Source organism: Platichthys flesus, chromosome 1, assembly GCF_949316205.1.
Source record: "Platichthys flesus chromosome 1, fPlaFle2.1, whole genome shotgun sequence".
Classification (NCBI taxonomy): Eukaryota; Metazoa; Chordata; class Actinopteri; order Pleuronectiformes; family Pleuronectidae; genus Platichthys; species Platichthys flesus.
The window spans coordinates 16,876,336-16,901,728 of NC_084945.1; the positions used below are offsets into that span (position 1 = coordinate 16,876,336).

At 41.0% G+C, this 25,393-nt stretch overlaps 2 protein-coding genes across 4 annotated transcripts; both read right to left on the minus strand.

Annotated features, from left to right (window-relative positions):
• Window positions 1–70: 70 nt before the first annotated feature.
• Window positions 71–18,883, minus strand: rufy2 (RUN and FYVE domain containing 2). Of its 3 annotated transcripts, XM_062386910.1 has the most exons (20): window positions 18,784–18,883; window positions 17,813–18,095; window positions 14,476–14,649; window positions 14,194–14,311; window positions 12,998–13,099; window positions 11,973–12,096; window positions 11,503–11,567; window positions 11,337–11,402; window positions 10,693–10,762; window positions 10,289–10,390; window positions 10,057–10,173; window positions 9,868–9,960; window positions 9,077–9,151; window positions 8,853–8,950; window positions 4,456–4,575; window positions 4,001–4,130; window positions 3,811–3,905; window positions 3,224–3,272; window positions 2,999–3,079; window positions 71–2,286 (listed from the first exon to the last, which is right to left on the minus strand). In XM_062386910.1, the coding sequence occupies exons 2-20, from the start codon at window positions 17,886–17,888 to the stop codon at window positions 2,143–2,145; spliced, it is 1,899 nt and encodes a 632-aa protein (XP_062242894.1). In that variant the 5' UTR covers window positions 17,889–18,095; window positions 18,784–18,883; the 3' UTR covers window positions 71–2,142. The 3 variants fall into 3 exon arrangements, with proteins under 3 accessions (XP_062242894.1, XP_062242893.1, XP_062242895.1); XM_062386909.1 differs by lacking the exons at window positions 17,813–18,095; window positions 18,784–18,883 and adding an exon at window positions 16,172–16,854; XM_062386911.1 differs by lacking the exons at window positions 71–2,286; window positions 2,999–3,079; window positions 3,224–3,272; ... (3 more) ...; window positions 17,813–18,095; window positions 18,784–18,883 and adding exons at window positions 4,585–6,942; window positions 16,172–16,854.
• A 2,089-nt stretch (window positions 18,884–20,972) lies between these two features.
• On the minus strand, window positions 20,973–22,684 carry LOC133953141 (transcription factor Adf-1-like). Its single transcript, XM_062386924.1, has 2 exons — window positions 22,294–22,684; window positions 20,973–21,715 (listed from the first exon to the last, which is right to left on the minus strand). The coding sequence occupies exons 1-2, from the start codon at window positions 22,630–22,632 to the stop codon at window positions 21,392–21,394; spliced, it is 663 nt and encodes a 220-aa protein (XP_062242908.1). The 5' UTR covers window positions 22,633–22,684; the 3' UTR covers window positions 20,973–21,391.
• Between the last annotated feature and the right edge of the window lie 2,709 nt (window positions 22,685–25,393).

Consider the following 25,393-nt stretch of genomic DNA (forward strand, 5'->3'; position numbering starts at 1 on the left):
ACAACAGTAGCTAAATGTTTAACAGTAGGAAATTCCCCTCGCTTGAAATGAAAGTAACCAACACAAATCATCACAAATATCTTGATTTAATCTGAATCTGATGCAGTCAAGGCAACATACTAGAGCTGACATTAAAGTGGCAGGATTTAGTAAGCTAAAGGGCCACAGTGATAATCAACACTATGTATACACAACATACAGTCGTATTAACACTGTACAAGTCCCACTGAAAGCTGGAGATTTGAAAGAGCCCCGCTGTGCTCAGTGTTTCAGGCCTGAAGACTTCAGGAGCCTTTCCTTGTACAACTTTTTATGATAACATGATCAAATGTGAGATGATCTATAAATATTTGTGACAAGAAAAACGCTTGAAACTGAAATCAACCCAGGTCTGTTTTATCTCATGGGAATGAATACTTACTGTTCTTTAAAAAAAAAACTGAAGGTTGTAAACATCGTTTAAGAGTACAAAACCAGAATGTGCAGTGGAACTCATAACCTGACACTGAAACACAGTCATCAGCATCAGCTTCACAACGCTAACACAACGTGTCGCAATCTTCAATCCTGATTTAAGATAAAGAAAACATTGTGTAGAGTTTCAAATATGGCTCTTCCACAACAGATTACATCTAAACTCAAGTTAACAGGGTAAACTCAAAACAAGTTCCCTGGACTCATGGGTATAAAACAGAATTAATTATAAATACGTTAAAATGAATCTATATTACAAGTAATATATATGATTGGAAAGTGTTCAAACATACTTTGTGGCTTTGTCTTCACTAACATCCATCAGTGGTTCAAAGAGCCAGTTGTAGAGACTGACTGATTAAATCAGTTACTAAATATGTGGAGAAGACATCTGTTGCTACGCTTGGTCCTAGGCAGAATCCATTAGTTTGTCAAACAGTGACATTTGCCTTTAATGGAGACTGATTGCCTGGCTAGTATAAGCTAGTGTTGCTACAGTTACAGGGCAAATTTTGGCAACATGTAGATAATATTCATTGCATTTACACAGGCACAATTAGCACCAGTTTAACTGTGTGTAAAAAATAAAAAAAACATCTTTTAGTTCCTTTGAAACGTTGTTGATGGGGAACTAGTCTGGTTCTGGCAGCAACAGAGCGAATGAATATTCCTGGAACTCCTGTCTCATTACACACTGAACATTTATGAGGTTGCAGGTGTTAGACAATTTCAGAACACACTGAGGCCCTTGAAGATGGCAGAAACAAAATATAATCACGATGCTTCGGAAACAACTGCACTTAAAACATTGAAAACAAAATAATCATTTTGTGGCACAGTTCAGATTTGAACTTGAGTGAATCTACCCAGCTAAAAGTTGTATTCAACCCGGCAGGTTGGTTCAGTCTGTTCTGCCAGTGTTAACGCTGCCTCGCAGTTTGTGTCACTTCTCAAATAAAGGAAATCTGGAGTAAGACTCAACAGTAACAACGCCACCGTACGGTGGGTATATAAATTATATATAATCTCATGTAATTGGCTGCTTGATGCATGTAATAGAACATGTGATTGAAGGTTTGGCTGAGTAAAACATCTGCATGAAGCTGCAGCTGTGCTCATCAGTGTAGTTTCACTATCACTTCAACATGAGGTCATTTTCTTATCATCTCACCAGTTAGAGTGTTTCTGTTAATAGGTTTGAACTTTGTTAAAGGGTAATTTATACTTTCGTGACCATTGATTTTAAATTCACAGTAAATGAATGGTTTAATCTGTTAAACACTTTTATATTTAGTAGAACTAAAGTGACAGAGATGATTGTTTATGATACTGAAGCAGACGCTTCTATTTCCAGCTTGTCAGTTTCCCAGTGAGCAGTCTTTGCCTAAATAGTGAACTGATAGAATATTTGACACAGCAGATAGTGTGCGGACAAAGTAGTGAGTCAGGCCTGAGAGATAAACGACTTTGAGGTGACCGTGTCTTTGATATTCTTCCTTCTTCAACATCTTAGAAGACTGATCAGATGTCCTTCACATTCATGCAGAGGGTCCGTTCCTAGCAGCAAACACTGTTCAGGTCAGTTTGGGGGGGGGTCTTACAGGAGGAGGACTGGAGTGTGTCGGCTCTGATTGATGGCAACAGTCCCGGCAGCAGCGTGGGGCGCCCTCACGTAGGATTGGAGGAGCATCGCTGGAGGAGGAGGGCGTGGCAGGTGTCACACACTCGGACTGGTTTTGGTGAGGCAGGCAGAGGAAGCTCGTTGTCAGAGCAACCGTTGCAGAAAATCTCCCCACAGTTCCTACAGTGGTGCTGCAGACAGAGAACCAGTGAGACCCACTCAGAAATGCTACTGCTTTGTGTTGGGATTGCAAATATATATCAGCTGTCAAGTTAATCAAATTTACTCACTTGTAAGTGCATTATCAACATCCTGCTTTTTATGATGGACACATATATATATATATTAGTTAAGAGGCATCTAGCTTTGGATCTCATTAAGCAGTGGATTGTGGACTTCAATGTTAAACCCCCATTAGATTTCTGACTCAGTCCCATAGATCTAAGCCTGAGGATTTCCCCTGGAAACTACAATGACAGCCTTATGTGTCAGTTGCATCCATGTCTGTTCAAACTCAGAGGTAGTGAAGACTGAAAGAATTCAATAAAAAGTTTTCCGTTTATTTTGTCAAAAATATCAATGATTGAGTTATTGCCAAAATATGTTATGAGGTCACAAAGACCTTTGGCTTCCAAAATCTAATCAGGTCATTCTTTAATTCAGTTTTTGAAACAAATGTTATAGAATACCCTCTGGGCACCGCTGATAAGTTTGAGTGAATCTTTATGACAAGTTTGACGAGATGCCACGTGGTGTTCCTGAGAGATCTCATTCAGTTAACATTTAGATGAATGGGTTAAAGACTGTGGATCGCGGCATTAGCGACGAACACAGGTCTTCAGATTTCATTCGACAGTAGCTGTGACTGAGTGGGATTTTCAATGCAGAAATAGTAAAACCGACCTTTCTTCTTGAAATGGAAAACTCCTTTTCACAGAGTTTGCACTGGCTGGCTTCCTTGTCCTTCAGCCACACCTGACCCCCCTGAAACAACACACACATGTCAAACCTCAACACAACAAACTAAACTGACGCTCTCTGAATAATATCTTATCAATCACTCAAGATCTTGCTGAGTTGAGGTGGTTTAGTGGTAAGTTTTTTTCTCTTTAACTGAAGCTGCCTTACCTGAAGAGCTTTGTTGGCCTCTTTGATGTCCTCAATCTTCAGTTTGGATCTGATGATGAAGAGAATAAAACACTGCAGCTTGTTGTGAAGACTAGTTTGCTTGATTGAAAAATCTGTGATTTGTTGATATAATTAAGACGGAACAGATTTTGTAGCTGGAATAATAATGAAAACAACTTTACACCAATTAGATACATGTTCTTAAAGGGCTGATTTTTATTTTTGATTTGTAATCCTAACATTGAACTGAGTATTTCAAATCTAACACTGGACATTAAGACTATTATCTTCTGTCTCTTTAAAAAGAAACTAACTTTTTGGTTTGGTTTTTAAATTAATTTTAATTATTTATCTGTATTTATTTATACATCTTAAGCTATATTCATTTATTCTATTTATTTATTAAATGATTTCATGAGTTCTTTACTTTCTCAGACTTGTGTGCACTTCAATCTCTTGTTTCCTCAATGTTTTGCTCTGTGCATGAACAGGTGGTGGGTTTTGCTTTAATTGCCTTTATTCTGTTAAGCACTTTGTGTCTGTGTGGTTTAAATGAAAAGAGCATTTGTAAATTGATCATTACGTACTCGCTGAGTTTGGAGCCTAACTCCTCAAGAGCTCGTTCTTGGTCTTCACAGATGGTCCTGAGCTGAATGTTTTCATCCTGGAGACGATGGAATTCCTGGAGAAATGTTGAAACATAAACGAGAGAAGACATACATCACATACACAATGATATTATACACTTGGTATGTTTCTTTCTCCCTCTCTCTTTACCTTTTTTAGTCCGTTGATCTGCAGCGCCTCTGTGCTGAGCTCAGCCACCGACTCTCTCTCTCTGTCCAGATCATTTTGTAATGTTTGCCTCCACTCCCTCTCGATCTTCAGGTCGGTCTCCAGCTGCTGGCTGCAGACGCACCACAAACACATACATGCAACGCCAACCAGAGTGAGGAGGACAAACAGAGACAGGGAGATAAATGGAAGCAGATTATGATTTAACACACAGATTTATATTTGTATTAAATGTTTGTCTTGCTTTTTCAAATCACAAGCAACAACTAAAGGAAAGACTCCTACTGTTAAGGGAGACGTGCAACATGAATTAGGGCCATGACGAGTTTCAGTTCTAAGAACATTAACATCTGCACATGTTGTCTAGACGTTAAATGTTGATGTCTGTGTAAACATGATTCTACCAGTTATTCTCTCTTTGAGGGGATATTCCTTACAGTTGTCTCTCTCTGTGTTCGATCTGCCGCTGCAGGCTGTCGGCCTTGTTGGCGAAGTCCAGCTTGAAGCGTCGGGTTCCCTCCTCGGCCGACGTGCGGTGCCTCTCAGCCTCCTGTAATCTGCACCATTATAACCAGGGACAAACTCAGGACCAAGGAGAGAAAAAACTGGAGGGGTTGAAGGAGCGATGGATGAGGGTAAATGGAGAAGTTTGGGGTGAAGGACGGCATTGTAATTTGCACTGTTTCAACACCGGAGTCAAATTTAAGAGTGCAGGGATGAGAGGTGAACTATGAGCTTGGTGACGAATACAAAGGGCCAATGAGTCCAAAACAAAGACATGTGATAAAAACAATGATAAATCGACTTGAGGCAACTGAATGGACAAGAAACAAATAGGAATAACTAACTGATTCCAGCATCTTTGAGCATGCGAAGAAAAATGTAGATTTTTGCAATGATACTTTCAACCAACTGCGTTTTGATTTAGAAAAATATGCTGATTACATTGTTTTTCCCCCCAACAGAGGGAGGAAGCTTATTTGATAGCACATTTTTGAGGGCATATGAGGATTTAAGTTGAGTTTTACTATAGGGTTCTTGAGATCCACTTAAAATGGAGATCTAAATAAATATCATCCACACCAATTTCCAAACATCTAACTTTATTTGTCATGGTGGTAAAAGACAATAGTTGTGAGTTTTCACCGGCTGTACAGAGTTTTTATTCTTCTACAAACTGAGATGAGTTGCAGTACTATGAACATAGGTAGGATGATTACGTCCTGGTATATCACAAAAGTCAATAAATATGCCGAGATGAGACAGAACAACACATTCAGGGTCCCTTTGACAGAGGCTCCAGAGGTTTACAGCTTTAGTAACTAACTTCCCGCTGAGCTCGGCTGACCCTAACCCTAACCCTAACAAAGCACATGACGCTGCTGGTTCCACTGAGCATCTACAAACTGTGACCTGTGACACCAACTCACAAGGTGTTGAGGTTAGGGGGAATCTTCTGTGAGACAAAGAGCAAGAAAGAGATAGTCTGTGTCTGATATCGCTCCCTTGTAATTTACACTCTAATTTGAGTGTTCCCATTGTAGTGTGAAATGTATGCATATAAGATCTTCCAAATCTCATCATCCGAAATTATCTTAAATGTTGCACACCAGTGATGACACAAAATGACTGAGACTGCTGCTAGTTTACTCACCATTGAGTAAACTATTGTGTGTGTGTGTGTGTGTGTGTTATAACGGGAAATGTGAGCGAATGAGGGAGTGATTTCAGGCACAGTGGGGGTTATCACTGTCAGTCAGAAGCAGGTCGGGAGGTGCAACACATGCAGAGCAAACCAACAACAAGCCAGCGACTGACTGTGACAAAAGGCAGTAGAGACACTAGGGTTATAGGTTATAGGTTATATGAGGGTTTTTCATGTCACCGCTCTCGCTTCGACCTAAACGGTGTCGTCTGCACTAAGGTCAGAACGGTTCCATCTGCAAAGCACAGTCGCAGCTACTCACAGGTCTCAGCAGAGCCAACATGGATGCCACTACAGGTCGTTACCAAAAATGATTAATATTAAGGGAAGTTCTGAAAAATTGTAGGAAAACACCCCCCCCCCCCCCCCATTAACTTCTATACTACTGTAAACACAACCGTGATTCAACTCCGCCAACCAGCAGCTCTGAAGATCAAGGATAAAACCAGTTAGTAGTTGTGATATGAGCGGGACAGCGCACTGTTATTTATTTTGACTTAGTGTGAACAACAACAACAACAACAACAACGACGACGATAGCAACGCCTCTGAAATTACAATTCAAAGCCCAAACCATCTGTTATCTTACTGTTAGTGATACTGCATATAGACTGACTACTGGAAGAAAGCCCACCATGTGTTTGTATGTGTGTGTGTGTGTGTGTGCATGCCTGAGCACGTCAGTTGATAGATAAAGTAGTATGATTATTTTAAAATGTTTTCTTTCAGTCTCTATTAAAGTGTAACCGAGGTAATCAGATACTTATTGTATCTGACTTTGAGGAAGAGAGTCTGTCCCCATTTAGCACAAACCCAGCTGTTAAAGTTGTGTGAATGCAATTTAACTAAAGAAAGATCATGAAACATATTGTGGTGGTCTCGACACGTCCTGGAATTCTGCTGACGATGACCATGCTTCATTGACGAAAAAGGACCAAAACAATGTGTTGCAGTTTCATCTGATTCTGTGGCTGCACCCAGGCCACAAAACCATCTGAATGGCATGTGCAAAACCCCGGAATGTCCCTTTCTTTAGGTCTTCAAGTCCATGTATTAATTAATCAAAAAGCAATTGTATGTCCTTGAGTGCTTGTGTGTGCGTGTCTGTCCTCAGAAGGAGATGTCCTTGACTAGCTCGTACTGATGCTCCGTGTCTGTGCTGGCACACTGAACAAATGACATAGCAAGCGTCCTGGTCTGACTTAGCAGGTCATTATCGCTGCACAGAGGAGCATGGATGGAAATAAGGGAAATAAAAGAAAAATGGAAGTTTCCAGGGAGCAAAATGGAAGGATGATTGGATGGATTGTGTAAAAGAGGCAAACGGGAGGGAGGCAAGAAGGAGAAAAAGGAATGAAGGAGGGAAGGAAGGAAGGAAGGAAAGAAGGAAGAAAGGATGTCAATACATCAGTATTTTTGGCCCCGGTTACACTGAACACTTTGAGAAGCTTTTAGCATCACGAGCACGACAGGAAGTGCAGATGGAAGCCATCAAAACACCAGAATCGGGTTTCAGGCTGCCAGGTTCACTCTGCAATAAGATTTCTGCAGTTTGGATATATTTGCTCTTACAGTGAGTGCATGAGTAATGATAAGAGGTGGGGAGGAGAAGCACAGAAAGGTCATGTGGTCATATAAATGAACACGACTACAGTCTTTAGGTGAATTGTGCAGAAAGTTTGATCTCTAACGTCAACATGTTCAATTCAAAGAGGGGAATTTATTTCTTATTAGATGCCATGGTAAATAATTTGATTTCAAATAGTTGCTCTAATCACAACATTTTTAACTTCATCAGACCCTTTTCAGTTGCAACAACACAAAACTGGAAATCACAAGTGTAACCAGGGTCTGTGTACTTCAAGCCTACATAAACCTTTAGAGCAGCAAAAGACATTCAAAGCCAATCACAAAGAGGATGGAACAGATTTAAACCAATGGGAGAGGGGTGGGGAGGGATTGGACAGTGTTGACTGTGAGACGATGGGAGTGATCATAAAGTATCAATGAAACAGCAGATTTTAAATTGACTGATGCAGAGATTGAACATAACAAATTGAACAAAAATATCTGGAGTGTATCTTATCAGACAAGATTAATTAAGGACTTAAGGGATTCCACAGTGAAGCTACAACTCAGACACATCTCTTGTAATTGATGTAGTTAGTAGGCGAAGGCGAAGGCCTAACAACAGCTTCATTCATTTGTTTCCTTGATTCATAGAAAAGTATTACATTTTTGCCTTTCTTGCCCATCCATCTACACACAACAACAAAAAAGAACCAAGTTAAAATAGGATTTTAAACACTTAAAATCCTTCCAATTGAAAAGGGTTTGAATTCTTTCTGAATCCATTGTAATTACAAGTTAATGGTTAAGTGTTAATGGAAGCAGATCAAAATCTCCACTAAAAGAGACCGGCTCTGCTAACATCACAAGGACTGAATGCCTGAGACAAACCTAAGAAATCTGGTATTTTACATAACAAAGACCAGATGCTTGATGACTGTAGCTGCTTTTTAAACTGCCATCTACAAAATATGTCATAATAGACAATGTTGGTTTCAGCTCAGCAGCTGAAACTCTTCCCAATCAAATCCCACATTGCAATGACAGTTTTAAAACCAGAGTGAAGTCACTTTGACTGGGTTTGTACTGTCACTGTGAGAGACATGGTGCGTGGAGGACACACAGCAGATAAACAAGCCTGATAGAAAGCCTCCTAACTTCAGTCTGACCACCAGTGATGGACCAGAAGGCTCAAATACTTTTCCCCCTGTTTTTCCCAATTTTCTTCTGCTTATCTGCGTAGATAAACTATGCATAGCTCTTATTAATATGCATTAATCAAAACCATTCGAAACCTTACAAGAAAGTTTGGATGGAGAGGTATTCCTTTCCTGACTGATTAACCTCTTATATAATTTGGGGTTATGAGGTCATTGTCAGTGCATTTAAAAGGGTTTTGAGATCATCGAACTTTCTTAAGGGCTTTTGTGTATTTTCAGCTAAGTAAAAACAAAAACTGTGGGCCAAAGAACAGAGAACATGGATCAGGCGGCTGGATGTAATGAGGAGACATATGGGACAGAGAGGGTTTCCTGTATAGATCAGTGTGTGGGCTCTCACCTTTGCTCCAGCTGCTTCATGGTGGCAGTGATCTGATTGGTCTTCTCCTCCAGACGGCTGATCATATCGTTCTTCTGCTGCATCTCCTCATCGGACGACTAAGAAATCAAGAGTTACTGGCTGTCATTAATGTAGTAGTAAAAAAAGGTTACAATATTTCTTCTTCTTTCATTAATCCTACAGTTGATAGGAAGTTGGGTGTGAGTGTGTGCCTGTGTGTGTACCTGCATCTTGTGGTACATTTCTACATTGATGGATTTGACCTCATCCAGTTGATGTCTCAGTCCAATCAGTGTGTCCTGTTGGTTGAAAGCAAAGGTCGTAGCTGTGTTGTGGCCCAGTTCTGGCTGCACTGTTCACACTGTCATGCTTCTGATTTTCTACAGCAGTTAAACGGAAGTGATATTACTTCTGATTTACCTTCGATTTTTTTATGCTTCCCTTCCTTCGTCACGTTTCATTCATGAATTCACTTAATTATCCCAGGAAGACTGATCTCAGCACTGATAATTACTTTTGGAGTTTAGGTGTAATTTTAATTGTCATGCAGAAATAATAAGCAAGCTGAATTAAAAATAGGCCAAACTTGATACACACACAACATAAATACACCCCCAGTGATAAAGATGCAGGCATTATTTCCCAGTCTGACAGCTGCTGAAATGCATCTGCTGATATTGTTTTAATGATCCCAGCAGCTTCCCTGAAAAAGTTGTGATGAAACCATCATGGCATCATCTGTATGTCACGGCTTGGCTACAAATGTCAGCTGGGGGTGTTCAAGGTACAGAGTTCACAGGGTTGGTGGTGAGAGGCCTGTCACTGGTGGCAGTACCAGAGAGACGAGCACAAGATTACTGCCTCAGCCTCACATGCACACAGGTCTGGCATGGCTGTACCTTATTGAATCATGTTTTGTGATTGCATTCAGGTGGTCACTCTGTAGGTCGCTGTGGAGACTTAACAGCATCCTTTCTGAACTGTCGTGAAAAATTTAAATGGAGGGAAGTCAAACCTGTTTTTCGTGAATATCTTTCTCCAGAAGTTTCATGGCCAGCTCCATTTCCTGTTTCATTGACACCTGGACAACTAACTCATTCTCCACGTCCTATAGAAATATGACAAAAATACATAAATGCTGATTATTACACAGTCAGCATGTACAGCATATGTATTTTTTATTACAGAGTCGCTGTAGTGTGACCTGTCTGAGCTGACACTCCTCCTTCAGCTGTCTCTGAGCCTCGTTGAACATCTCATCCAAACCCTGACGAGACTGTTTGTAAGTGTCTCTCTCCAATGACACATCACCTTGGGTCACCTAGAAAAACAACATGTACAAGGTTTATATCTACGGGTTTTAAATGTCACTTTATTTGCAAAATCTGTACAAAAACAGCAGGTACGTGTTTGTGTGTGTGTGTGTGTGTGTGTACCTCTAAATGTTGTTGTGCCTTCAGCAGAATGAGGCTGTTCTCACTCCTCAGCTGCTGGTTCTCTTCCTGCAGTTTGATGATGTTGTTCTTGGCTATGGCTAACTGCACATACACACATGAACAAACATATAATGAATGTAGAAAATTAATAATGCCAGTAACAACATATATATATAAATATATATATATATATAATAAATAATAATCTTTGACTGACTAGTTTAACATAGTTAGAGCAATGTAGTCATGAAGTAAGTATGGCACGGGAAAAAAAAAAGTTGGAATATTGATTGTCTGACTCTGGACATAAACACATGTTTTAGATTTAATACTTAACAGCTGATTTAACAGTTTCCTCTTTCATCTCCACTCTAATATACAGATATACGGAGTGTCAGTCTCGCCTCTTCTATGAGTTTAGAGTTGGACTTTTCCATGTTGTCCACTCTGCCTTGGAGACCATGGACTGTGGAGCTAGACGTACAAATACAGAGAAAAAAGATCAACATTTATTATAATTAAACTCATTTCAAGTCTCAAAGAGATTATTGTCACATAATGTATATAGTAGTTGTGGTACAATTTACAGCTGAGGTGGTCAAATTGTTAAATATCATTCACAGGGTGCATGGACCAAAGTATCATAGTTAGCTTGGCCTATGTTATCTCTAATTCAGGTTTTTTAGCTTCATTGCATCTCCAAAGTTGAAGGATTATTCACCAAACCTAAGGGCAGCAGATTAACAGTTTTGTGAGAAGTTGAATATTAGAAAGAAGAAAATGTGACTAACATCATCTGTGTTTTACTGAATCTCTCAAAAACGTTACTGGCTCTATTTCAACAGCTTTCTAGCCATCTACCTTTATTTCAAAGCATCATAACATAACTCACACATTAAGACATTCTACAGAGGTAAAGTTAAATGTGAGGAGGAAATAAAGGAAACCATCTGCCATTGTTAAAGTATCAAACAAACTCCATTTCATCTCCATGAATTCTGGAGAAAGCCCTGCATGCAGCTTTGTTTTCAACAAACAAATGTCTTACTTGAGTTGTCGATTCAGTTCCTCTACATAGTTCTTCTGATCCAGGATGGATGAAATCTGGCTATTCCTGTCGTCATGGAAACAGACATAAAATATGAGTTCTGCAGCAAACTTAGTAGGGGGGCCGAGAGTATTTAATAAACTGGAGAGACAATGACTGATCATACCTCTCCTCGCTCCTGTAATCATCAATGTCGTTTTTCAAGTACATGGAGAAATCAATCACACCGACCTAAAAGAAAACCATTAAACATAAAACATGAGTGAAACCTTGGCTGACATCTTTCACTGAGGAAGGAAACATCTACTGAGAGTGTGAGTGTTCGCACAACTACTGACGTGAATTGTGTCATTAGGAACTTAGCTGCTGTAATTCACCAAAACAAACATAGAAATGAGGTTTTTCACAGTTTTCAGACAAGACAGTGATGTCAAACAGTTCATATGTGATCAGCCACTATTAAATCCTAATAGTAGTTTATCAATGTACGCTTAAAGGTGAACATTTCCAGTGAGCCACACTCACGTGGAGAACCCACCATTATTAAATCTGTAAAAAGATCTACGCATAATGAAAGGAGAAAATTACACACATTTTCCAGTCAAATGGCCAAATATCGTTTCAGAAAGTGGTCACCTGAGAGTCCAGGTCCTCGCCTTTGACACAAAGGTTGGCGTCGATGACGTTCAGGCCCACCAGCAGGCCCACAATCACTGCTCCCTCCTCCTCCAGCATCAGTGCTGAATTCTCGTAGAAATCACTGCGGAGGATGATACACTAGGTTATAATAAACACATGGTTTCTGTAATCAAAGTTGTTCCTCAAAATATATATGTTTATTCTACAAAACAAGTCGAATGTACCTATTGCCATACACCATTGGTCACCAACATTTTCGAGCCCAAGATCACTCTTTAACTCCGAACATAAGCCGAGATCTACCACCCTGATATCTTCCAAAAATAACCACTTAGGAGGGTCATAATAAAAAAAATTGCAATTTCTGTTAAAGGCTGAATGTACAATAAATAAATATACTCGACGATTTTTTGAAACTCTAACTATTCAATGCACAGTATTCAAATTATATGATCGTTTCCTTGTATGAAAGAAGTCCCTATTACTCAAATAAATACCAGTACTACACAGTATGAAGCCGTGCATCTTTCGCTTTTGCAAACATTTGAAAATAAAGTTTTTTAAACAAGGGAATGGATTTCATCAACAGCAACGCTGGAGTGCTTTATATTGAAAATGCATACAGAAAGTGTTGCAATCATTTGTTTGTGACATAAAATCTTCAGATAAACATTAAATCTCAGGTGAAAGATAATTTTCTGAGGTTTATTCTGCTGTGAGCCAGAAAATGCTTATCTGTCTATGACAAAAATGTATTTACAAAACTTTCCAAACCCATTTCAAAGTAAAAGCACTACAGCGTTTCACTTTCTGAATCCACTCATTTGTTCCAAGGGGCTTTTATTGTTATCGACAGACAGTATGGTCCTGACATTTAGTTTAGTTCATAAACCAACTTGTTCTGTAGCGGACACACATCACATTTGAAAAACAGACACAACCGACACACAGCTGGTCTGCGGGTTGGATTAACGACCACTGCCATACACCTTGATTGTGTTTTTTTTATTATGTGTGTGTACCTGAGGATGTCTTTTCTGGTGATGAGGAGTCGCAGATAGTCAGCCAACCGTTTCTGCATGAGGGCCAGACGCAGCCACGCCCTGGCCCTTCCTAGAGGAGTCCTGGATGACAACACACACACATACATCCACATTAATTGGAAGGTTTTTTGTCTTGGAAGTATGTGAGGGCTTAAGGTTTGTGGTAGTTTGGACATAGTTACTTCATTTTTTCTTCCGGTCTCTCATAGCTCGAGCAGAACAACATATTCATTTAATAAAATTTAGCAATGACCTTTTCAACAGATTCCTTCCCCCTGATCTCAGCATTTAATGCCGTCTACAGTTGTGTGTGCTCATCCAATTCCACTCTGACTCAGGGAGTGATTTTGTTCCATAGCCTTATCCTAGAGAAGAACTGCAGTTCAGGAAAAGTCTGCACGGTATTGTAACAAACCTTTGGGCCCATGCTTATTTAAAAAAAAAACGCTGCTCTGCGTCTGTGACACAGCTAAGGGTCTGACTCAGCACCAGTAAAGGAAACGACACAGTTCTTCATCTAGAACAACACAACTGTTCCCCATTTTACTGGATCTGACGAGACCTGAATATTACTCACTTGAGTCTCGTGAAAGCTCGGCTATACAGCGACAGATGACTGGATTACAAGGTAAAGCATGAAATGTAAATCATGTGCATGAATGAGCAAGAGCAAGAGCCTGCTTACTCCAGCCGCTGGTTGACAGCATGAATATTAACATAGGATGCACCAGCAGGGTTTTTGATGTGGCTATGTTGACATACCAGGAACATTAGACATTAGCGACACACTTGTGTTCTTGTTAGTCATTGTCACAGCAGTAATAAGATACACAGGGTGACAAATGGTAAATATCGAACTGCAACATTACAGAAACTGATTTTAAAAGTGTCCTTTCCCCAAAACTGGCAATATAATGAGTGTTAATACTGACTTTTCTTGAAACAGCTTGGGAAAATGCATGTAAACAGGTTTCTACAAAGAGCTTATGACTAGGAGGAAAAGTGAGTTTGCGGCGAGGGGAAAGGTGAAGTGAAAATAAATGGCATTCAGGTACTTCCCTAATCTGGTTCTCATGTTGCACATGGTTATGGGAGGAGTATGTGCAGATGCTTTGGCTCATGTTCTTCTACCAGGATGTTGTACGCATGTGGGTGCACAGAGATGTATTCCTTACTTTAGTCCAGGCAGGTCTCGTACAGAGGCTGAAATCTCTGCTGCTTCCGGACACAGTTTCTCCACCAGCTCCAGTGGACCCCACAGGGACTTGTTAAAGCCCAGAAAGGACTTCTTCACTGGAGACAGGAGAGGAAGAGTCAAACACCTGAGGAAGGCACATGCACGCACGTTTCTGCTGCTTGCACGTGAAATACAAATAGCAACGGGGGTAGCACACATAAACACACCAACACAGCACCAACACCTGACACCATTTAAAAACACCCTTTCTCCTTCTTACCCTTGAGGCCATGTTTGAGACAGTGCTCCATGACAACAAAGAACTGCTGCAGGGGCGGGTAGTCTGAGTCCAGTGTGCGTCCGAAGCTCAGAGCCGACTCGATCAGGCCTTTAATGCTCAGCTTGGCCATGTTCAGCAGGTTGGCTCGCTCCATGGTCATGGGGTCTCGCAGGGCTTCAGGACAAGAACACAAACACATGAATTAAACCTAGAACAGACACAGTCTTACTATAGGGAGGCTTAATGAATATAATGCAAATGAAGCAAAGGGAAACTCCACACCACACATCAATGTACATTTACATTTCTGTGTGAGGTCAGTGCAGCTGAGCAGAGCTACAGACAAAAGAAGAAACAGATCGCAGATTGTAATCACCCTTCTGAAGCTGGACATTAATTAGCCTTTGAATAACAAATTCAACACTCAGTAGCTACATTCTTCTAGCATTTCCGTTAGAACTGTTGAGATAACAAAATTACAAAACTGGGCCTGACAATAACAAATCCAGTCTGTTGATAGTATAACTACAATAAACTGCTGCTACAACTGACAACAGAAAATGCTAAAACTCAATTTTTGAAAATGGCCCTCTGCACTCCAGCAACTTTCCTGTTAATTGTGTAGCACTTGTTAGGGTGGGACGACTTATGGACCTGTTATTGTTATTAGTTTTGTGACGTCATATAGTCCAATTTAAAGTTCCACTCAGTTTCAACCTGACCCAAGGTGAAGTCGAAAAACGCTCACTATATAATCCACAGTGTAGAACGCGTAAGGGAGGAGGAATAGTTAATTATTGATTTCGGACATAACCCAGGTCTAATCAACCAGAGAGATCTAGGTGTTCAGAATTTTTAACATCTTCCATTAGAAATAACCTCCCAGGTCAGAGGTTAATGTACAGATAAACACCAGAAGAGCACAGATGTTGGACAAATGCCCTGGAGGAAGTCAGCGAATCAACAGAAGATGTTTTAGGAGTGCACAACTGTCAGGTGTCCATGGAAAAAGAGTCCTGAGGATTCAGTGCAAAAAAACAATAACACAACAACTTCATGCAACCGTAAAACTGACTTTGTGATCTAGGATTTGATTTAACTCAATTCCTGTCTCTGTTAAATCCCGTGAAAGCAGTCAGAAACCAAACATGTGTATGAGCGTTTAAGAGCTGGTGGCTGATGGGAAACTATGCACAGTGGAGCTCCTGCAATTGAATTATAAAATGATCGCTAGGGTCAAAAACATGCAGAGCTAACAGCACAGTGTGAAAAGACATGTCAACATAATGTTCTCCAATTAAAAAACAAGCTTTACATTGTCTTCCTCAGCATGTGACGCCTCAGGCAGAGAAGTTGTGTGAAACAACAGCAGCACTCTGCTAACAGATAAGGATGCATCATGACACCATGACAGCAGAGCTCATCCATTCATTATCAATTGTCCACACGCAGACAGTGGTGAGGTTCTGTGAGATGATCACACAGACAGTGGGTTTGTCACAACTGTGCTGCATTGATCTACTGACAAGTGAATAATGAGTATTCTGTGTAGATCAACTGGTCAGGGTTAAATACATGAAACAATCAGGTACTGGGTGTTATCAGATCTGTTATTATTAACCAGGGACCATCCAACACACACACACCCACACACACACCCCCCCACACCCCTGACGTCCCCAGATGGCTGCGCTACCTTGAACGGCCCAATCCCCGGGCAGAGACGCTCTGTGCTCGGACACTTTGGGCAGGACGTGAATGCTGCCTGAGATGGTCTCAGACGCTTTTCTGGCCAAAGCGAAAATCGGAGCCTGCCATCTTCCGTCTCCTCCTCCTCCTCCTCCTCTCACTGTGCTGCCACTGTTAGCTTTGTCCGCGGCGGCAGCAGCGCATTTCTCCTCCTGCAGCCTCAGGATCCCGAACACCTGAGCCTTCTCCTTGGAGCTGTCCGCCTCAGACAGAGCCAGGTCCTGCTCGGCGGACGATGCCATGTTCACGGACCTCCTCGAACGAGTGAGCGCAGCTGAACGCGGGGGCCGAGTGTGACAACACACCGGTAGATTGACGGCTGGCTAACCGAGCTGTCTTGGGCGTACAACTCTAGCGGGCCACCATTAGCACGAGAGTACCTGTGAGAGCACCGCCGGCCGAAGCGATGACAGGTCTGGATGTCGTGTTTAAAAACGAGCCGTTGTGTCACGCGGGTTCAGCAGGGACAGCGGTCGGTGGTGGACGTCAGCACCGGGGGACACAGCGCGGGGAGCCGCTGCTCGGAGAACGGCCCCTCTGCGTACATAGTGGCGGGCCGGAGGTTTGTTTACAGCCGGCAGAGATCAGCGGGGCTCGGCTGCTGCTGCTCACTGTCCCGCTGCACCCTCCGGAGGGAGGGGCGGGGTCTAAACGCTCAAAGGACACAAAGGAAAACTACGTAATGGTTTCACGGCCCTGCCCAGGACCTGCTGCCCCCTGCTGCTGGAAGTCAGAACAGCACCTGGCTTCATAGAATCACAGGCAGAATCGGTGTGAGGGAATCTGACTCCGGTTTTATATCGATCTCACTGCGCAGCTTATAACTCGAGAAATAAGTGAAAGAGTGGTACAAAAATACTTTAAATGATAGATGGGTGGGAGGAGAGAATGTAGTTTCCTCACTTATTTATCCACACAGATCAGGCTGTGTAAAGCTATAGCATTTCCCACACAGCCGTTTAAAGACTTATGAAGGTCTGTGGAATGTCCCACCTACATCTTTAAGATTTGCTAATTCTGTGGAATCATTCAAAAATCCCTTTAAGAACACAGCTGTTTATGCACTTCATTAGACTCTGTGTGTTATTGTTAGTGTGTATGTGTGGTTTTGTCTGTTTTTATATCCGTAAGATGTAACTTTGTTTTTTAAACTGGCCTTTTAAAGCACTTGTGACTCTTGTCTGTAAAAAGTTAATACACTTTGATCACTTACTTACATAATTAATAGTCAATAGACAATTTTCTCTATACATGAGCAACATGTTATACCTCTACTCCTTAATATCATAAATGAATCTGTTCTGGAAAAGGAAATACAAGTCATTCAAATCAAAATAGCAGTGGTGTTAGCAGTATTAGTATTATTATATAATTGTTTTACTTCTCCACATTATTGTGACATTATTGTGTCATAGTTACTTGGCAAATTTAGATTTTTCATATAAAACATACAATGAGCCTATATAATAAGTCCCCCTAGCATTTATAAACATTTAAAAGATGATTTTAACACAATTTGCTATATCAGGTCATAATATCACCTTTAAACAGATACGATTATTCATTCAAATGGCAATAATCCACTTACTTTGGCTGTAGGCTAACCGCTCCATGCTCTCACTATGAGTGATGCCCCAGCGGTGAAGACTCTGAGGGGAGTACATGATGGGTGGGATTCTCCACAGTCCACTGCCTCGGTACAGAGGTTATGGATCAAGCAGACCGCAGAGTCCTGTCTGGTCTAGAATAAACTGGTGTGACTCAGTCAGGTTTCCTTGGATACTGGTTCCAGATATGGTGTCTTCCAGTTTGTTCTGGATTTGCCCCAGTTTCCACATATGCTGGGCGTCTGCTGAGCTGGACAGGGATGTCTGGAACAGAACAGACAGTGGAGACATCAGAAAGAGTGAGACTGCATAAGACTCATCATCGTTGGTAATGACATGCAAACTCTCTTCTTTTTAAAGACCATAATGTCATTGTAGAGCACATACCTCCTTATGTAATCACACTTTAAAACACTAGATCCAGACTTTTACTTGGATCTGCTCCAAATTGCACACGCATAAATATCGGTCCCCATAAACATAAATGTTTTTTTCCGTCATGATTCAAAGAAAATATTGAAAAAATGCTCCTTTAAAGAAAGTGAAGAAGTTAATGGTTCTTCATTTGGACATGCCCCACCACAAGAAAAACTGTGGAACCACAAAATTTCACATAGATCAGTTGAGTATAGGTGGCGAGGAAGTAAAACAAGGATAGCTAATCAACAGGCAACAGGATGTGCAGATGCAAATGATTATGATATAGACAAGAGAAGCTGTTTTACAAAGAACTAGCCATCTTGGCCAATCCAATTCCAGAGCTCTTTTTATAGCATAATTTAAATGTAATTCATGGATTAAAATGAGATAGTTAAGCTGCAACATTTCCTCAAAATACACTTTATCTTCTTCATATCTCCTCACCTATCCATTCAAACTCAAATACACTCTACTTCGTGACGAAAAAGTAAAGTCAGAACCAAAACTTACATTTTCTTTACCAAACATTTACCTTATTTCAGAGTAGCAGCTTGTGAGGATTATATTCAGTGGGGCTCACCCTCACCATGTTATGAATGAGAGAGCCTCCAGCTGTAATGCCTGGACAATGATAGATCCATAACAACATATGAGACAGACTGTGTCGACAGCTCAATGCATTACCAGAGTCATTTCCCTTTTCCCCTCTTTTGTTTTCTCTTGTTCTGTTTCACTTCTTCTGTTAGACTCTCTCTGTGTGTCTCTCTCTCTCTCCTTCTCTCTTTCTCTCTCTCTCTCTCTAATAGCTGAGGGCTGACCAGAGTCATATGACCACTAATGCTGGCTGAACGCTGGCCGAGCTCATTCTCTACATAATTCCGGTTTATGGCTGCGGTGATGTCAATGTCCATTTCTTTTTTGTGTATTTGTTTTTCATAGTGAATGAACTTTTTCCTTATAAACACTCACTTTTTCTAAGTGTGTTTGTATTTATATCCTCTGACATTTGACCTAATATTTGTTTTTTTTTGATTTTTTTCTACTCTGGATGACAGCGAATATATGTAATCCTCTTCATCATGTTGTTGCCAATTTGTCTGTAGGCAATACAGAAACACAGAAATGCAACAATAATGTCATTATAATAATATAAAAGTTATCGATTTTAGTTTGTGATGGATCGGTATTTTGCAGCCTCTAAGAGCTCTTTTTCAGTATCTCTTGCATCATTTCTCCATCTCTACTCCACCCTCTTTCGCTCTCCCATCATCTCTGAACCACACCTAAACCAACACGCTGCTCAACGCCACTTCCAGGGTGGTTATGTTTGTATCATATGACCAACTTAATCGCTGCAGGAACATGCTCCCTCACAGGACCGACAGCTGGACTTACCAACCAGTATTACTTCTCTCTCCACCAATAAGGGCGTGATGCTGTTTCCTCGTAGTAGCCACCCTTTCATTCTGCAGCAGTGCTGGCACTTGAGTACTGCTATGCCTCACAGATTCTCATACAGTCATCTATCATTATTATTACAACATGTGCAGCCCATTGCTGTGAAGGGTGCAATCAAACCAAATAATACAAATTTCCCCTCATCATCCCTACTGTGCTGTCACTATCTAAACAGGTATGTTATCATGCACTTACTGCACCTCACCTCAACAGCAAGAAGTAGAGCGATGAGTCTTGGTTCTGCAGCTTAGTCCAAAACAGGATATGTCTATGAACTGGTTCTGTATGCAGACTGTCAGATAATGACTTGTGAAATCTGGTTGAGATGAGCTTGATAATATCCTGTCCAGTCGTATAACAGCTACAGGCATCAGCTCCTAGATGTCAGATGACAGACACAAAAAAAAAATCATCTCCTCTTTCACATGTTTATCTATCTATCGCTTCAACCATCATAATCTAGAGGTGCTGCTACATCAACATGCGCTCCTTCAGTTCTGAAGCAGCAAGCCGGTACACGCTCTGGAGACATCACCACCAGAAACCACAACCATCACCCCACACAGCACCCAATGACAAGAGAGCAGGGAGACTAAGAGAGGGGGAGGGGGAGGGGGAGGGGGTTGGGAGTAACACAGCACAGAGAGAAGGAGGGAGGGAGGGAGAAAGGAGGCGGATGGGGTACACATACAGTGAGGAGGGTAAAGGAGGTGCTGGTGATGGAGTAGCACAGGGTTGAAAGAGAGAGAAGATGCACTGCAGAAGGAGAGCATTCACACAAATGCTCACACATGTCTATAAGTGAATGAAATACATGAAGATATGAATGAACAGCAGAACCGGGGAGAGGACCTTCTGGTTTGTTCTTATACCAACCAATGACTGAGTGGGATTTGATCAGAGAGGGAGGAGTTATTTTGTTGAGACAGAAAAGAGACTGTGTAAGTGTGTGTGTGTGTGTGTGTGTGTGTGTGATTGTGTGTGTGAATGACTTGGCAGCTAAGAAAATGAAATAGTATCAATACAGCTCTTACTGAACGATGAGATGAGGCTCGGGGCAAAGAATGAGAAGCGGGATGAAAGATAAAATAGATATTGTTCACACAGGAAATTAATAAATAATACTAATACAAGCCTTTAGGTTAATCTGGATAAAAAAACTTTGTATAGTATAACAACAATAAAATTAGCAGCAACTTCTCTTGGAATTAGGTGTTAGACTAAAGTGAGACTTTCAGAAATAACCAGACACATTGTTTCAGAAGCAAGAAAATATTTATTTGTAAAATATATTCAGTATAAATGCATCCCATCAGAAAGATAAGGGAGCTACCATACATTCCGCCGGTGAACTTTATTTACATATAATAAAAACATATCTGTTTATCAACTACCCCACTTTGTATCTTAAACAAAATGTTCCTATTTAACATATTTTAAAATGTACAATAATAACATAACAACATACAGCCTCAAACTTGGGATGAATGAACATTATGAGGTTCAAACCAGAGGTGGTTATTATAAAAATGTAACTATGAACATGAACGAGTTCAATTACATCTGCATGAACTGAACATTGAACTAGTTCATTTTAACTCTTTTCAACTGAAAGGATCATTACATAAATATGGCTAAACGAACCCTTCCACCTATCAAGTTTTCATTGTCTTTTGGTCTCTTCAGTCCTCAAACTCTGCCGTGTAAAGCACCTCCTGGAATTTCATCCGCACCTCCATTCTCTTTTTAATGGTAAGCCTCTTCAGTGAGGGCAGGAGGCTGAGCAGGAACAGTTCGTCTTCATCTCTGATTTTGGTGAGGGCATCTGCAGAACTGATCTCAGTTTCTGTGTTGGCTTGCATCTTACGGTTAAGACAGACCAGCTCCTGGCCGTTTGTTGGACAGGCCTCCGCCAGAGAGAAGCTGGTACTGATGACAGACAGGGGTGTGTGCTGCTCCTTCACTTTATCACACGTTCTCTCCAGGTCATCGCCCCTCCCACTTACCTGTATTAAAACATCATACAGCATCAATGCAGACAACAACACTGACCACAAGCAAATCAGTCCCTTAAACAACCTACGCTGCAGATTTGATTTGACAGGATTTATCCGTTTACAATAGTTTTAAAATATTCTATCACAAGATCAGCCATTGCAGAGGTTAAAAATTGTGTTTGATTCTCATTTTAATGTGAGACAACTGTGAGCATTTTGTCAGAGTGCAAGGGGTACTACTGTTTTCTGCAATGTTAAACAGCCAATCAAATGTTCAATACATAGAAGAAGAAAAGTTGATTGATTTTGTCGTTGTTTTTTTTAATGATAAAGGGGGGACTGTTTTTTATTTTGAAATCTGAGGCCGGATGTTTCGCTTTGAGAGAGACAGTTAGACACTACCGCAGATGTAAGTGAAGTAGTGTGTGTAGATTACAAGCAGAATACAACAGGCTGCAGCTGTTGTGTAGTTAACAGTAGTTGTGTTTCCAGCGGTACAACCACACTGAAAGTTCTGAATGTGCTCAGTTGACTGTGTAGTAAACACGTGTCGGGCGGAGTTGATCGCAGACGGCAGCTCGCCTCACTCTCTTATCGCTGGCCGCTTCCTCTCGAGGCTTCACGAAGTCGCTCAGCCAGCCCAGCTGGTGCAGCAGCGCCGGGGCGGGCCGCTCCACCGCGCCGTTCTCCGCTTCGTCCACCAGGGGGCCGCTTCTCCTGGCCATCCGCTTCTTCGCTTTGCAGAACTTGTCGCGCAGATTCTTCCACTTGATCCTCACCTCGAACTCAGGCCTCCCCATGGCGCCCGCGACCTCCCCCCACGACTGCAGGCACTTCACGGCGTCCTTGTAGTCCACCCGGGACTGGTCGTACAGATTCGGACGCTCATGCACGAGCTCCGCCAGCTTCCTCTCCGCCGCGTTCATTCTCTCAGTGTCTTTCGTCCTCAGCGAAGTCTGTTCGCCCGCTCACCACGACACCCTCCTTTGTTTGGGCAGAAGGAAGCACAAGCTCTGCACCTTCAAAATAAAGTATATATATAAATGTATAAAAAAATTCACTTTTATACACATTATGTATGAATTATTTGTCATGATATTTTCTTATGGCATATTAAGTGTATAGTATTTCCATCATTGATGGTTGGTAGATGATAAGAGAAGGTTCACCCCAAATTAAAATTCACTCATTATCTACTTACCTCTTTGCAGATGGAGGGGTGGGTGATAAAAAAACCACATAAAAAGCCTTACTGCTCGTGTGGTGTCATCCAAGTGTCCATAAACCCCGACATTCAAATTTGAGTACAAACAAGGTCATTTATACCAAGTTTTAAGCCCTAATGTCCTCTGATATTCTCCCCTGTAGCTAAATTGCCTGTAGATGGTACTATCTGTTCTGCATTTTATGTTTTATTTTTTTATTTTTTGCATTTTTTATGTTTGAAGAATTGTTCACCATTTACTTCAATTGTATTGTATTTGGCTGCAACACTGTTTACATTTGAGACTCCAAAAGTGTTTTGTGGAAACTTCACCCACCCCTCCTTTGGCATAGTGGTGAGTAGATAATGAGTGCATTTCCATTTTTGTGTGAAGTATCCCTTTAAAGTAGGTGCAGCAGCACATGGATTTAGAGTTTTGTGGTTAATATAATAAATAAAGAGATACACAAATCCAGTTGAATAACAGAGGTTATGTACTGTACTACAGGTATTTGACCACTAGATGACGGAATAACTCCACATGTATTGCTTCTCAGCAGGTATGAAACCTGTCTGTACAAAACATAATGAATATTATAATACAATCATATCATGTCCGAAATTGAGTCGGTAAAGGATGCAAAACTGTAGTTGAGAGACTTTTATTTTGTTTATTGTTATTGTCTTAGAATATTGTTTGTTATTTGTTGACTGACTGAATAACTTAGTTATAATCAAATAATTATACATTTCTCCACCTATTATTCAGATTGAGGTCAGGAGGAGGGGATTTTACAATGATGCATTTGTGACATTTTTAGATCATGTAAAACATCTGATTGAATTGATGGCTGAGATTCCAACATTCACACACACTCACGCACACACACACACACACACACACACACACACACACACACACACACACGCACACACACACAGTCTTTTAGTACAGATTTTGCAACTAATAGTGGCATTTAAAACTCCGTCGATATAAACCTTGTGCATGTTGTTTCCTAGGTAACACAAGGTGACGTGTCATTAGAGAGAGACACTTAATACAGTCAGATGAGATCTACAACGTGGATCAGACACACACCCACACACACCATACATACACACACATACAAGCCCACAGGTCACACACATACAAGCCCACAGGTCAGGTCTTATTGTGTTGGGCAATAAGAAAAGACCAGTATAAGGATTCTGATATGGTTGACCTTCGAAATGCACCATTTATTCATTTGTGTTTCTCTTCTTCTTCTTTCTTTCCATACTGGACATACCATTATGGCTGTGCATGGTATGAAATACAAAGTTGCAAATGCAACAGATTCCATTGTAACAGAATTTAAAATTCAGACTTTCTGTATTGGAGTTAAATATATATTTATAATACGTTTAACTTTTTTTTATGAAGTTACAAACTTTTCTTCACATAGTAGTGACTGACAGCATGATAATAGCTCTGACAAACTAAACTAGACTGTCAGTAGAGTACATGCCTCTGCCAAGGCCCAAAGGTCCCTTACATTCAAACAAACTGCACCAAACTACACACACTTTGCGTCATCTTACAAACTAACAAACAAAGCAACCAACAAACAGGGGAGAAAACATAACCTCCTAAGCAGAGGTATTAAGCCTGTTCACATGGCTTAATACCATGGAACCGCTGAAGATAGATAAAAAAAAAAAAATGTTTAAGTAGGCAACAAAAACAAACTAAACCATATGCACATTCGAGGGTCAAGGAGGGAGGTAATTGACCTTCCACTGGAAACTCTGAGGCAGGCACCTGTGAGTGGCAAAGACTAGTTGCACCTTTATAATCACATGAACTAATAATACACACTAATAACACACAAATATACTCAAACATATCCTTATATGACTCACTCGGACTGTAGCAGCTCATTATTTCACAGCCGGGTGGTACATAAACATCCTGGTGACACTTACAGGAAGGGGTATTACACTGTAATTGCTAACATGAGTTGCTGCCTAGATCACACTACACAGAATGTGCTGTTATTGTTAAAATGAGCCCCTGCTGCTCTGACTGGGTGTGTTCTTTGGTTGAATAGAAACACCAGAGTAACTGCTGTGGGATGATATGGCTTCCAGTCACAGGGGCTGGTTGGCTTTCCAAGGCAAAGGCGGGGGGGGATCTGCACCTTCACCTTATTTTAATTCTGCAAATGTGGGGGAAGATGATTGGAGCACAAGGCATCTTTTTTAAATAACTTTTCTGAGGGTTATTGGGCCGATGCATCGCTGCAGGATCCTGTGAGGACTGACTGTAGCTCTGCAGAGATGGCTGACACACCTGATGCATGATGTAGTGTGGCAGAACAGACATCGTTTCAGAGCCCACTGAAACTCCAGCATGTATGTCATTAAAAGTAAATCCCAAGCATTTCTGAACAGGCCGCAGAACAGATTACATTGCTTGATTGCATGACGCAGTGTGCCTTAAT